General features: G+C 39.1%; 1 protein-coding gene across 2 annotated transcripts in view; it reads left to right on the top strand.

Moving 5' to 3' along the window:
* Window positions 1-13603, top strand: part of gtf3c2 (general transcription factor IIIC, polypeptide 2, beta) — a 39704-nt gene extending 26101 nt beyond the window's left edge. For both annotated transcript variants that reach the window (XM_033649154.2, XM_078173992.1), the window contains exons 15-20: window positions 2380-2541; window positions 2772-2850; window positions 4435-4563; window positions 4720-4992; window positions 7839-7946; window positions 11088-13603. In XM_033649154.2, the coding sequence (XP_033505045.1) occupies window positions 2380-2541; window positions 2772-2850; window positions 4435-4563; window positions 4720-4992; window positions 7839-7946; window positions 11088-11288 (952 nt within the window). In that variant the 3' untranslated portion in view covers window positions 11289-13603. The remainder of the gene's footprint in view (window positions 1-2379; window positions 2542-2771; window positions 2851-4434; window positions 4564-4719; window positions 4993-7838; window positions 7947-11087) is intronic.
* Window positions 13604-13673: the final 70 nt, after the last annotated feature.

Genomic DNA, 13673 nt, shown 5'->3' with positions numbered 1-13673 from the left:
GAGAAAGACGAAAGGGTCATTTACATCACCTGTGTCTGCTACAAGGATTCACTAATATGCTGTGCAAGTCAGCATAAGGGCTAAAGCAATGTCCTGGGACAAAATTGGCTTTTTATTAACATTTTGATTTTGGCCAGTCAGTCAGTGTGTCGTCTACACCTGCTATTAAGGAGTTTCTTCCCTTAACAGCTCCGGTAACATCTGCAGTCATCAAAAATCTGCAGTATCATCTTTTATGGTGCTGACACCAAATTATTAACATGGCTTTTGGTGTCACATCATGTAAATGCATTCACAAAGTCTCTTCTTCCTTGACATGCATCTAGTTTTTGGAGAAATGCTGAAATTACAGCTCCTGGAGGAATGCTGAAAAACGTTTTTTAGAACATTTTGTTCAAAGTAGATCGACCATCAGCTCAAAATATGAGATATCATCAGCACCAGCTTTCAAACTCTGCTAAGGCTCTCCTGTATCAGTTTAATTTTATGTCTAACAACAGTTTTGAGTTAAAGCAACCCATTGCAACAATGACCCCTTTTAAGCACATAAAATTTTCTGCCATTACAACTTCTCTGTCCCTACTTGTCCTCCATAAAAATCAAGGGCAGAATCAATGCTGTTGGCAGGTTTCTCATTTTTAGATTTTATCACCTCCATCTCCATTTATTATGTTCGTTAGTTAAACTACAAAATAAATCATTTGGCGTCCATATTATTCACTAAAAGTTCTCAAAGACCACCAGAGTGATGTGTCTGTCGGTCAACAAACCATCTAGCATTAGTGTGTACGTGCACTTCATTTTACTGTACATTGTAGCCAGCACAGCACTGACTAACAGCTAATGCTAACAGATAATAATAATCCTCAGGTATACTTAAAGTACTTAAATACTTTAGTGATCTCTGGACATTCAGAGAGGAGCAGCTTGTTCCATCATCTGTGAGGTGTTTTCGGACCAAACAGTTGGGACTCCACTAGAGAAACTGCCCACTGGTGAGCCCCCATGACAACTACATGCCTCCAATGGCTTTTTTTCTGTTTGCATTGACACAGCCAACAGGACCACTGAAGTGACATATTGTAAACCAGCCAGTGGTTAGTATAGCAACTTCACTTTTGCTTTGACGAGTCATAAATGCGTTATTTCCACTGTCACATACTCACTAAAGCCTGAACTCAACTTTTGGTCCATCTGTCCATGATTTCCTCTATTTCTTGTTTCAAGTTGTGGTCAGTGTTTTGCTTTGTCTGTTTTTTTACATGGCTATCAGGTTTTTAAAAAAAGGCATTTGCCAGTGCAGCATTGGCTGTGTTTGACCAATCAATATACATTTATGACATCTGGACCAATAACTGTACTTTTCCATTGCTCATGGTTCGTGGTCCTAGTACTGGGAGAGTATCTACTCTGAAATAGGAGTTAAAAACATTTCTCAACGGTGTTCTAGACACTACAAACATTTCCAGTTCTTGCGGTGCAGACATATCAAGAAGATGGGGTTCTTAGAGCTATGAAAGAAGTTTGTCTTTAGATCAGTTCATATCATATCTGATATGTTAAGCTTTAACAAGACTCACCAGCACTGGGTCATTATTACCAACAACAACAAGCCATGTTTTTTAGTCCATTGTTGGTTATTTACTGTGCTTGAGCTTCACACATTTGAGTGGATTTTCTGCAAAGGCAGGTGTAAAAAGGTATTAAACTAAGGTTGAACCATGTACATGAATAAGATTAATCCTCCAGAGAGAGTCACCCTCCTGGCAGACTCAAGAGGACACATATCTTGTCTGGATCACTGCTTTTTAATTACACAGCCATGTTGAAAGAGATAAAACTACCCCTCTCTCTCGCTCTCTCTGTTTCACCTCTACTTTCTCTTTTCTTTTTTTTCCTCACCTGAACAGTTTGTCATCTTCTCTCTACATTCATACACCATTGTTTTTGTCACAATGAAATCTGGCTGTATTGATTGCTCTTTCCTCATTTGTTCTATGCCAGTCACCACTGTCAGATTTGATCAATGTAAGGGGAATGATGCATTCCATGTCTGTGTTGAAGCTCTGCATTACAAGTAAATTCACATATTCAGTAGAGCAGATATTAGCTCATCTGAGATACATCATTATCGGTCTTACACGGCAACGAATAAATGACAAGAAATTTAAGTAAAGGAGATAGAAGAAATGTTTTATAACAATCTCACTAAAAACTAAAGATATGTTTTATTTTCAACTGTGAAAAGTCTTGCCCAGTATGTTTCTTGTCACAATTGTCAAAAGAAAAATAAAATGGAAGCTACCAAATACCAATATTGGTATCAAAAGTTCTGTATTGGACTCTCAGGATAAGCTCTCTTTCTGTTTTTCCTCTCAGGTACCTGTTGGTGACAGCAGGAGAAGACCGCTATATTAAGACATGGGATCTGAGGAGGCTCTACAATCCCATCACTGTTCAGAAACGCTATCTGACCAATGAGATCTACTGGCCATTGAATGCACCGGGCCTCCTGTTGGCTCAAGAGAATGCCTATGCAGCGTAAGACAGCTTCTTCTTTTTTCCCCTGTCTTAATGTCTGTAAATATCATAAAAGTAACTGCTACAAACTATGGTAAACCATGACTAGTAAATTGTCTTTGAAAATTAGTGGGCTTCCCCGTTAAATGCACTGAGGGAGTGTACTTGTCGGCCACGCTGAGATTTCAACATGTCTCACCATGTTTTTCCTTTCCTTTCTTACTTATTTTTGTTGGATTTTTTTTATTTAGGTATGGTTCACAAGGAGTCCATTACTTTGACCATTATATGCGAGCAATCTTTGCGATTCCTAGGACAGCCTCTCTGTGGGTGAGTGTGTTGTAATCTTTCATCTTTCGTTCATTGGCATCCTCTATATTAGCCAGGGATTACAAGATAGATTAGCTTGGCTCGTTAGGAAGTCATTGTTGTGTTTCATGTTGACAAGGATGTTTCTGGGCTTGTGTGCTTGTCATGGAGCGTTTATGACAAACACTTTGAACCATAGGGTAATATATACCTGAATGTACCTGGTATTAGAACAGCCAGTTGGTAGGTTTGACCCACTCACTGTAAAAAGATAAGGCTGGCATTATGCTACTTTTTTATCTTGAAAATAAAACATCAACATACCAAAACCAACAGCAATTAGTTCCTCTCAATACTCTCTGACTTTCTGTCTTTGGTACTCGGAACAAGCACAAGCAAATTGGTTTCTTCTGAAGACATAAATCTTTAAAAATGGCTTGGGCATTTTCATTTTTAAAAATGCACATAAAACTTTAGTTACTCAGACATAGGGACTATTTTCTGCAATGGATTAATCCACATATGGTCCTCCCGTGAGTATTTGGGGCAGCAGGACAGTGTATGTGGGATTGAGTAAAAATAAACTACAGTTTGTGTTTGTGGTAATGAAGAAACATTATCCAGTGCAACGGTGTGTCTACCTGACGTGTTTTTAAAGTCTTAAGACAATAGCAGAGCTCTATGGCACAGAGGAAGAAGATAACTCAGGCTCTGATACACATACATTACCTGTTAGTGGTTACATTCCTTGTTGGTTTTGGTCTTTTCAGTTTACAATAGGAAAAACTGAGAATATCATCAGTCTCCTTTATGGCCCGTAAAAAAAATTTCTTCTGCTGCTTTTTCTGTATAGGCCCGTACCTGTAATAGCCATGGCCGGAGGTGTTATGTTTTTAAGCTGTTTTCAGGTCACCCATCTGTCCGTCCATCCCTTTCTCATAAAACTGATTGCAGGAATTTCTTCAAATGTGGCACAAACGTCCACTCGGACTCAAGGATGAACTCATTAGAATTTGGTGGTCAGAGGTCACTGTGACCTCACTAAACATGTTTTTGGCCATAACGCAGGAATTCATATACTAAATGTGACAAAATCTCCCACAAAGCCCTTCTGTGCGGAGTTTGCACGTTCTCCCCGTGTCAGCGTGGGTGTTCTCAGGGTACTCCGGCTTCCTCCCACAATCTAAAGACATGCAGGTTAATTGGTGACTCTAAATTGCCCGTAAGTGTGAATGATTGTCTGTCTCTCTGTGTCAGCCCTTTGATAGTCTGGCGATGCCCAATGTTAGCTGGGATAGGCTCCAGCGACCCCCAACAGGATAAGCGGTTACAGAAAATGAATGAATGAATGCTTGGTGCTGCAATTATCTCTCATAACTACTTTTGATTCCGTTAAACTCATTGTAAGTAATTGGGAACCAGTTTTCTCCACTAAAGGTCACAGGGAGTTTATATTGAGCCCACAACAATGTCACATTACAGTGTGATTCTTAGTATAACCTAGAGAATTGAATCAGATGATAATTTAGCAAAACCTTAAACAAGACAGTAGTTAAAGAGGGAAATATTCTTAATGCCGATTTGTCTTTCTCTGTTTCATTGTAGTCTATATCTTACACCGACTGGATGAACAGTGTGGTGACTGCAGACAGCCTTGGTGAGGTGATCCTCTCGCTGTTACCTCAGATATGCAGCAGTCCTCAGTACATCAAACGCACGTTAGAGAGACGATTTGTAAGTTCACTATTCTTTGTTGTTATTTGATGTCATGTTGCTGCCCAGGCATACGTCTTAAAAGTTAAACAGTGGAATGAATAAAGAATTGTTGGAGAAGTTGCAATATTGTCTCTGCAATTACATTAACGTGTTCTCATCACCCTGTGTTTTCAGCCTGTTTACTTAACATCTCTAGTGCTTCACGATACTACTGAAGAACAAAATCAAGAGATGGGAGGAGTGGAGGAGGAGGGATGTGATGTTGAAGAGCAGGAGGGAGGAGAGGCAGAAGGAGCGGATGCTGGATCTGAAGGAGGGAATGAGGACGATAATGAAAACGGAAGCAATGGAGGAAGAGATAGAAAGAATCAATGTCCCCCTCTGCGGTTCCACACGTACAAAGAGGCTGTGAAGAAATACCTCCTCCAACATATGGACAGCGATATGGTGGGTAGATTCAGAAACCAAGTCACAAAGTGCTGTACACAAGGAAGCAAATTAAAATGTTGTTACAATCAAGAAAATCAAAGTGAGGAAAACCTTATCGGTAAATGAAAGACCAAATTGAAAGTAAAAGAAAATAAGCCATTTTTTTGTAGGCCTGGGTGACAAACCTTAAATCTTTTTGGTTCTGGCAGAACATTCCTGTTGCAATGAGTAGTTCACTTAATCTTTTATGAACATTTGTTAAATCATTATTTTTCTAATTCAGAATGTATTTTAGCCAACGTTTAGAGAGGAACAAAAGTGAAAAGTTTCAAGTCTGTTTCACCTCTGACCACACCCAGCGTTAGTGATAGGTTGCCAAATGGGAAAATGAGATTTCAAATGATACTCAGCCCTTGGTTTAGGAAATACTTATTTCTTTATTTTATGCCATTTATTCTGAATATATACAGTACAGGCCAAAAGTTTGGACACACCTTCTCATTCAATGCGTTTTCTTTATTTTCATGACTATTTACATTGTAGATTCTCACTGAAGGCATCAAAACTATGAATGAACACATGTGGAGTTATGTACTTAACAAAAAAAGGTGAAATAACTGAAAACATGTTATATATTCTAGTTTCTTCAAAATAGCCACCCTTTGCTCTGATTACTGCTTTGCACACTCTTGGCATTCTCTCCATGAGCTTCAAGAGGTAGTCACCTGAAATGGTTTCCACTTCACAGGTGTGCCTTATCAGGGTTAATTAGTGGAATTTCTTGCTTTATCAATGGGGTTGGGACCATCAGTTGTGTTGTGCAGAAGTCAGGTTAATACACAGCCGACAGCCCTATTGGACAACTGTTAAAATTCATATTATGGCAAGAACCAATCAGCTAACTAAAGAAAAATGAGTGGCCATCATTACTTTAAGAAATGAAGGTCAGTCAGTCGGGAAAATTGCAAAAACTTTAAATGTGTCCCCAAGTGGAGTCGCAAAAACCATCAAGCGCTACAACGAAACTGGCACACATGAGGACCGACCCAGGAAAGGAAGACCAAGAGTCACCTCTGCTTCTGAGGATAAGTTCATCCGAGTCACCAGCCTCAGAAATGGCAAGTTAACAGCAGCTCAGATCAGAGACCAGATGAATGCCACACAGAGTTCTAGCAGCAGACCCATCTCTAGAACAACTGTTAAGAGGAGACTGCGCCAATCAGGCCTTCATGGTCAAATAGCTGCTAGGAAACCACTGCTAAGGAGAGGCAATAAGCAGAAGAGACTTGTTTGGGCCAAGAAACACAAGGAATGGACATTAGACCAGTGGAAATCTGTGCTTTGGTCTGATGAGTCCAAATTTGAGATCTTTGGTTCCAACCGCCGTGTCTTTGTGAGACGCAGAAAAGGTGAACGGATGGATTCCACATGCCTGGTTCCCACTGTGAAGCATGGAGGAGGAGGTGTGATGGTGTGGGGGTGTTTTGCTGGTGACACTGTTGGGGATTTATTCAAAATTGAAGGCACACTGAACCAGCATGGCTACCACAGCATCCTGCAGCGACATGCCATCCCATCCGGTTTGCCTTTAGTTGGACCATCATTTATTTTTCAACAGGACAATGACCCCAAACACACCTCCAGGCTGTGTAAGGGCTATTTGACCAAGAAGGAGAGTGATGGAGTGCTGCGGCAGATGACCTGGCCTCCACAGTCACCGGACCTGAACCCAATCGAGATGGTTTGGGGTGAGCTGGACCGCAGAGTGAAGGCAAAGGGGCCAACAAGTGCTAAACACCTCTGGGAACTCCTTCAAGACTGTTGGAAAACCATTTCAGGTGACTACCTCTTGAAGCTCATGGAGAGAATGCCAAGAGTGTGCAAAGCAGTAATCAGAGCAAAGGGTGGCTATTTTGAAGAAACTAGAATATAAAACATGTTTTCAGTTATTTCACCTTTTTTTGTTAAGTACATAACTCCACATGTGTTCATTCATAGTTTTGATGCCTTCAGTGAGAATCTACAATGTAAATAGTCATGAAAATAAAGAAAACGCATTGAATGAGAAGGTGTGTCCAAACTTTTGGCCATGTACTGTATGTACTGTATATATATATATACTATGTTTTATTTTGTTATGTCAGGATTTAATTTTTATCCAGGTGAAAAGGCTGTTGAAATTGCTTTTAGACTGTCCCAAGAGATCAAATATGCATAAAAAGACCATCAAGACTTTGTGTAAGCTGAGTTTGGAGTAAGAACTTGCTTCAGACACCAGTGTAGTACTACATAGTATGTGCCAAATGTAGGCTGAGTCTGACTTGCAGTCTTTTGCTGCATGTCCCCAACCCTCCTCCCCTCTTTCATTCTGTCCATCCTATCGAATAAAGGCCAGAAAATCTTTAAAAGATAAATGCATCATTATTCAGAATTTATTTATTTGTCAACTCTGGCATTATTGTCCCCATGGGGAAATTTGTCTGGCAGCCATGTGATTAATTGAACACCCACCTACATGTAGCCATCATCATCCAACTGAATCATTAATTATGTATTGTAACAAATAAATTGATGATTGTATTAACTGTATCATATGTATTAAAGTAATAACACATAATGACATGGAAACCTAATTAGTGGTTTCATTAAACGGTTAAATGACTATCATAGTAATCAAATCGATTCATAAATAAAGTGTGTAATATCATTTATTCCACTGGGTTAGCAATGTTGGAAGAGACTTCAAATATTTCTAAGGATTAATTCACCAGTTGTGAGTGATTATTAAAACAAGTCGCAGTATTTTTCAAACATATTCGTTCTCCACATGTAACAATGTAATAATCATCTCCTTTGACTTCCAGCGGACCTTTGCAGGAGGCGAGAAGCAAACCTTGTGGAAACGCATGAAAGACACGGAGGTGAAGAGAAAGCTGAACTTGGATGAGAAGCCGTTGGGCGCACTACACAAGGTATTTACACACACAGCGCAAGTATCATCAGACTCCTGCTGCAACACAACATGACGAAGAAGGGAAGAGAAAGATAAACACTAGACTAAAAAAGAAAGCAGGTGAGAGATGAAAGTAGAGCCCCTTCCTCCTCTTTCTCCTCCTCTGATGGGCAGCTATAAAGACGGGCTGAATGTAATGATGTGTAAAATGAGAAAAATGTCACCCTCGGTGTAAGGAGGGAGGGGGAGATGGAAAGCAGCCATTTGAGGATTTGATGTGTTTAATTTTAAGAGGGGCAGAGTGGAGGGTGTCGCTGTGCCCTCTGGGATGAGATGATGGACGGGCACTTCATGGGACAATCTCAAAAACAAAACGCCACTGGGTTTGTGACTGGCTTTTCGTCTGAAGGGGATAAATGGATTAGAAGGAGGAAGAAACTGACTGGACAAAAGGGAGGAGAAAAAAATAAAAGCAGAGGCACACCAGGAGGATTTATAGTGATGAAGAGAGGGATAGATGAGCATCAGTAAAAAAAAAGGAAGGAGGTGGCAGTAATATTGACTCACTGAGAGCTACAGCTGAGTCATTGGCAGGAGGGAAGAGTGGACAAATAACTACTTGATTAAAAATGTTATAAGTTTATAGTAACACTAACTCAAGATGAAGTAAAGTTTGTCATCACATTAAATAATTATACAGTAGTTAGTTCCAGTCAAAGCATTTGTTTGGATAAAAGTCATTCTAAGAGTGCTGACAAAGAGTACATCATCATCACTGGGACATATGACCACGCATGTATCCCTCCGCTTTACAGGTGTTCTAACCCGTTAATCAGCCTACAATAACAGTTGTCATTAAAAACACTGCACAGCAAAAGTTAATATATTTCCACAAATAATATATGAGTTAAATTCTGAATGGTCATCAGAAGAGGACGAAGGAAAGGAAAGAAGCCCAGATACTTCACTGCAAACCTCCAGGTCAGCGCCGCCACTTCGTGCATGGGGCATGAAGTGCTGAAGGGGGCACCAAAACAGCTAATGATCATCAATCACAATCATAATGATGAACTATTTAAATTTAAGACGAAGCACAACTACAATAGGCACCATTAGACCATTCTAGGCAATATGATATATGTAATTACTCAAAATAAAAAAATGAACCATGCATCAGGGTCATTAAGTAAAAAAAAAAATACAAAAAGCACAGAGTAATTACACTTAGGGGCACCTAGGTGGATAGCAGCAGCCCTGCTCCAGGTGTGCTTATGCCGATGTCACAACGTACTATCACATCAAGCTGTTAACTCATCGGAATCATACATGCCTTTAAAGCAACGGTCAACACACTCTTATTTTGTGTTGGCAGAGCCAAAAAAAAAAGATTAAATAAACAAACAAATCATAATCTGTTCTCGCTTATTACTGCTAAATTTATATACAATGCAGGATTGTTGATTACTGTTTGTAAACACACTCGCCAACGAATGTAAAACTAAAAGCCGAACCCCAGATTCACTCTGGTTTGGTGATACATTTGCAGGGTTTTTTTTGGTGCGGAGTCTCTTTGGTGCCTTCTGCTTACGGTCTGGCACCTGGTAGCTGCTTTTTTATAAAGCCCCAACCTTATCTAAGCGCTGTGGGAACTCAAGCCCATAAACATCAGAAAGATAAGTAGAAAATAAGAAAATACAGACAGTGGGCAGAGTCTCAGAAGAAAAATACACCGCCACACATTTCTAGTGAGTCATAAGTGAAAGTTGCAAGGAAATGCTTCTGTTTGACTTTATACATTGTCTTTATACCTCCGCACTAGCGATAGCCATAGCCAGAGGCATTATGTTTCGGGTTGTCTGATTGTCCCATTCTTGTGAACGCAATATCTCAAGAATGCCAATAGTGAATTTCTTCAGATTTTGCACAAATGTCCACTTGGACTCAAGGATCAACTGATAAGTTTTTGGTGGTCAAGGGTCAAAGGTCAAGGTCATCGTGATCTTGTATCCATCTTATCCTCAGGAATGCAGTATCTAAAATTCACCTTCAGGAAACTCTTTAAATTTGCACAGACATCCACTTTGAATCAAGGATGAACTGATGAGAATTTGGTGGTCAAAGGTAAAGGTCAGTGTGACCTTACATCCATCACAGTCTCATGAACGCAATATCTCAAAAAACATCTACATAAATAATTGTCTAGCAAGGCTGGCGTTATGTGTGGAGTCCCTCAGGGATCACCACTTGGTCCATTACTGTTCAGCTTTTACACATTGGCTCAGTGCGACAAACACATTAAGCTGATGACACAGATTTATACCTGTTCTTTTCCTTGAGACTAATCTCAGTAGTATTGTTAATTCCATATCAGTGATATTTCTTTAAGAATTAAGATTTTTGTTTTTGTCTGACTGGATAAGCCATTAAAACTGCATTTAGTGTGGTGACTGTGAGAGATTAACACACTGAAGCTTGAGGAAAAATGCAGGCATTTTTTTTAGCCTTTGTTTTATTTCACTGTAAAACTGTGTCCATTTTGACTATTGATAGTGCTAGCTAAGCACTTTTCCTCCTCCATAATAGAGATTCAGGAAATGTTACTCACTTAAAGCAGCATTTGTTGGAGCAAGCAGAGCTACTTAGAGGCAAGGTTTTGTATTTCTTAATGTCAAATTGAATTTTACTCACTCTCATTGCCTTGATCGACTTAACGTTTTCTTCCAGAATCTCTCTTTTTTTAAGATGCTTTTGGGGCCTTTTGCCTTTATTTGTTAGGACAGATACAGTATGAAATAGGGAGAGATGGGGGATGACATGCAGCAAAGGGTCATAGGTTGGAATTGAACCCACGGCCGCTGCAGCAAGGACACAGCCTTTGTACAAGGGGCGCCTGCTCTACCAGGTGAGCTATTGGGTGCTATTGAATTTAGCCTGATAATGACAGTAAGAAACAGGTTGAAAAACATTGGAAATTCCTTTGAAGTCACTGGTTGAGCCCATCAGAGACATAGACAAATATATTTTTCCACAACTTCCTTGAGCTTGACAATGACAAATCCAAAATTTGAAAGCTGGTTTGTACTTGTTCATTCATTGTTTGTTTTTTAGGTTTGTCATTTCCCAGCTATGAAACATTTAAGTACCTTCCTCCTCTCCTCAGGTACGTTTCAACCCAAACATGTGCTGCCATAACTGGATAGCAACCGGGGGCCAGACAGGGCTGGTCAGACTAATCTGTCTGAGGTCTATGATAAGCCCCCATGCCAAGAAGATGATAAGAGAAAACCAGGCCCAGTTCAACGCACTGTTCTCACAAAAAGACCAGGAGGAGGCCGTCCAAACAGCTACAGACGAGCTATAGCAGGAGCTGAGCTTTACTGTGGGATCAAAAGGTGGACTACAAAAACTCTAACCTGCAAAACAGTTTTTTTAAAAACGATAAAAAACAACAGTAATCAGCTGTTGTTGTTCCAACTTGGTTTATCCTGCTATGTGGGCAGCTCAAAAATACTCTTTCATGAACTCTGAACCTGTTCTTAAAATCCTGCGTGAAAGTGTTCCAGGTTAATGGAGATCTACAGGTAAGAGTTTGCACCTGTGACCTCCGCACCTCCACACTCCGAAACTTGTGTTCCTCAGACTGAACACCATTTTACTTCCACCAGATGTCTCATAGACATAATTTTTACACTTTTCCTACACTAGATGAATATGAAAAGTGACAGTTAATTTGCTTCCAAGAAGTTTGAGCAGCTGGCACTTAAGTGCCTTGCTTAACACGCACCACATTAGCGTTTTCCACCTAATGATTATTGATTCCAAGTAGATCAAGAAGGGGTTTCGGTTGCTCCAGTTTCTCTAATTTGGCGTACAAATTGCAAACGTGGCAGTGAATCCATTGTTGACAGCAGTCCAAAGGAAACAGAAATGTAAACATTAACTACTCTCAGGAAAAGTAATCAGTACCTGCTGCTTTTTTATTGATGATAACAACAGCTAAAAACCTTGCTATTGCTGGCGTCCAGTGGTTAAAATTTCCTACAGTGATGTAAACGTGTACTTTAGGGTGTGTTGGTACACTGTGACATCACTGTAGGGTGTGGTTATAGGTGCAACATACTTAAACCTTTTGTTTGTTATTCTGAAACAAGTAAATACATTCAAAATACCAATAAAATGAATCCTGTTTTTCTACTTCTGTCAGTATAATGCAAAGCAGACAGGACACATCTTGTCATTAGTTGGTGCAAAAATTCAAACTGAAGTGTTTCTGCTTACAAAATGTTAGATATAAAGGATGGAGTCGCCAAAATGTGAGAAACTGGAAAAAACTTAAAACCATTCAGGCTAATTGATCATACATTATTTTGCAAAGTTTTGATTGTGTATTCGGTAAAACATTCCACTGCAGTTTTTGTTGATTTGTGTCTTCAGATTTGTTCATACTAGCAAGAGCTTGCAGCAACAAGGATAGCGGTGTTGTTCTTTTAACTTGTTCATCACATTTGCACATTGTCTTTAAAGCCTGTGCTCGTATTGGTTCCACACTCATAGTTTTAAGAGTTTCTTGACAACATGGTATTTAATTTTTTCACAGTGCCTTAAAGATGCACTTTATCATTTTTCAACTCGCTGTTGATGTTCTCAAACTGTGAACGTGCAGAGTTTAAAAACATCAATAGCAAGTTGGAAACGTGTATCTTTAAGCTCATTCTTGCTGCTGTATTTTTGTAATTGCTACTTTTTCTCTTTTTATCATGTCAAAAACAACTCAGGCTATAACTGAGGGGAAATACTTGAAATTTTTTATTGTAACTCTGCTGGATGTAATGTTTATAATGACATATTTTAGGTCTTTTTCTTCCTTGTTTCTGTCTTTACTCTTTCTGTTCCTGCTGTTGTTCTTCTGATGATTGAAAGGTTTTGATTCATTTTTTAATATCCAGTGTGTAGGATATAGGGGCATCTATTGGCAGAAATGGTATGTAATATTCATAACTATGTTTTCTTAAGTTAAATAACTGTCTGAAAATAAGAATTGTTGTGTTTTTGTCCACCATTTTATTTCTACAGTAGCCCAGAACAGACAAACCAAACACCGGCTCTAGATAGGGCCAGTTGCATTGTTTGCTTTGAGCAAATTGGTGTTCCTATACACTTAAAACAGTATAACAGGAGAAGTTTCAGTTCTGCAACCTCACCACTAGATGTCACTGAGTCCTACACACTGGACCTTTAAAGTAAAACAGCTGCTGTATTGTGACATGACCTAATTTATTTTTCAGTGTCTACAAAACAATTGTTATTGTTTACAGATGCAGCTGTCTCTTTTTTAGAGGCTATCTACAACATATTTACCTCTAAGTTAAATTAGGGGTTTGGGAATGTGCTTATCAGTTGTGTTTTGTTTTTCCACATTACTTACAAATGTCATTGACAGTTTCAGAATGACGTTCAGTGAACACCATGATAATGTTGTCAGTCATGAAACAGTTCATCATTGACAATGTTGTCATGAACTTGTAAATCATAAAAGCATCACAATGTACAGCAATTGTTCTTTTGTTGTTTTGTTGCTATTTTTTTAAATGTTACATATAATAAATGATTTTATAATTAAGAAAATATTTGAGTAAATATTAAATAAAAACGAGAGTGAAAGTTCACTCTACAAGACTTTGGAATTATTATGTTATCACAAACAAAATATAAAATAGGGATTGTTTCCAAAATTAATGTGACCTAG

This window comes from Epinephelus lanceolatus, chromosome 13 (assembly GCF_041903045.1).
Source record: "Epinephelus lanceolatus isolate andai-2023 chromosome 13, ASM4190304v1, whole genome shotgun sequence".
Taxonomy (NCBI): Eukaryota; Metazoa; Chordata; class Actinopteri; order Perciformes; family Serranidae; genus Epinephelus; species Epinephelus lanceolatus.
The sequence above is the reverse complement of the archived record's forward strand: the minus strand, read 5'-3'. Positions and strand labels throughout refer to the sequence as shown.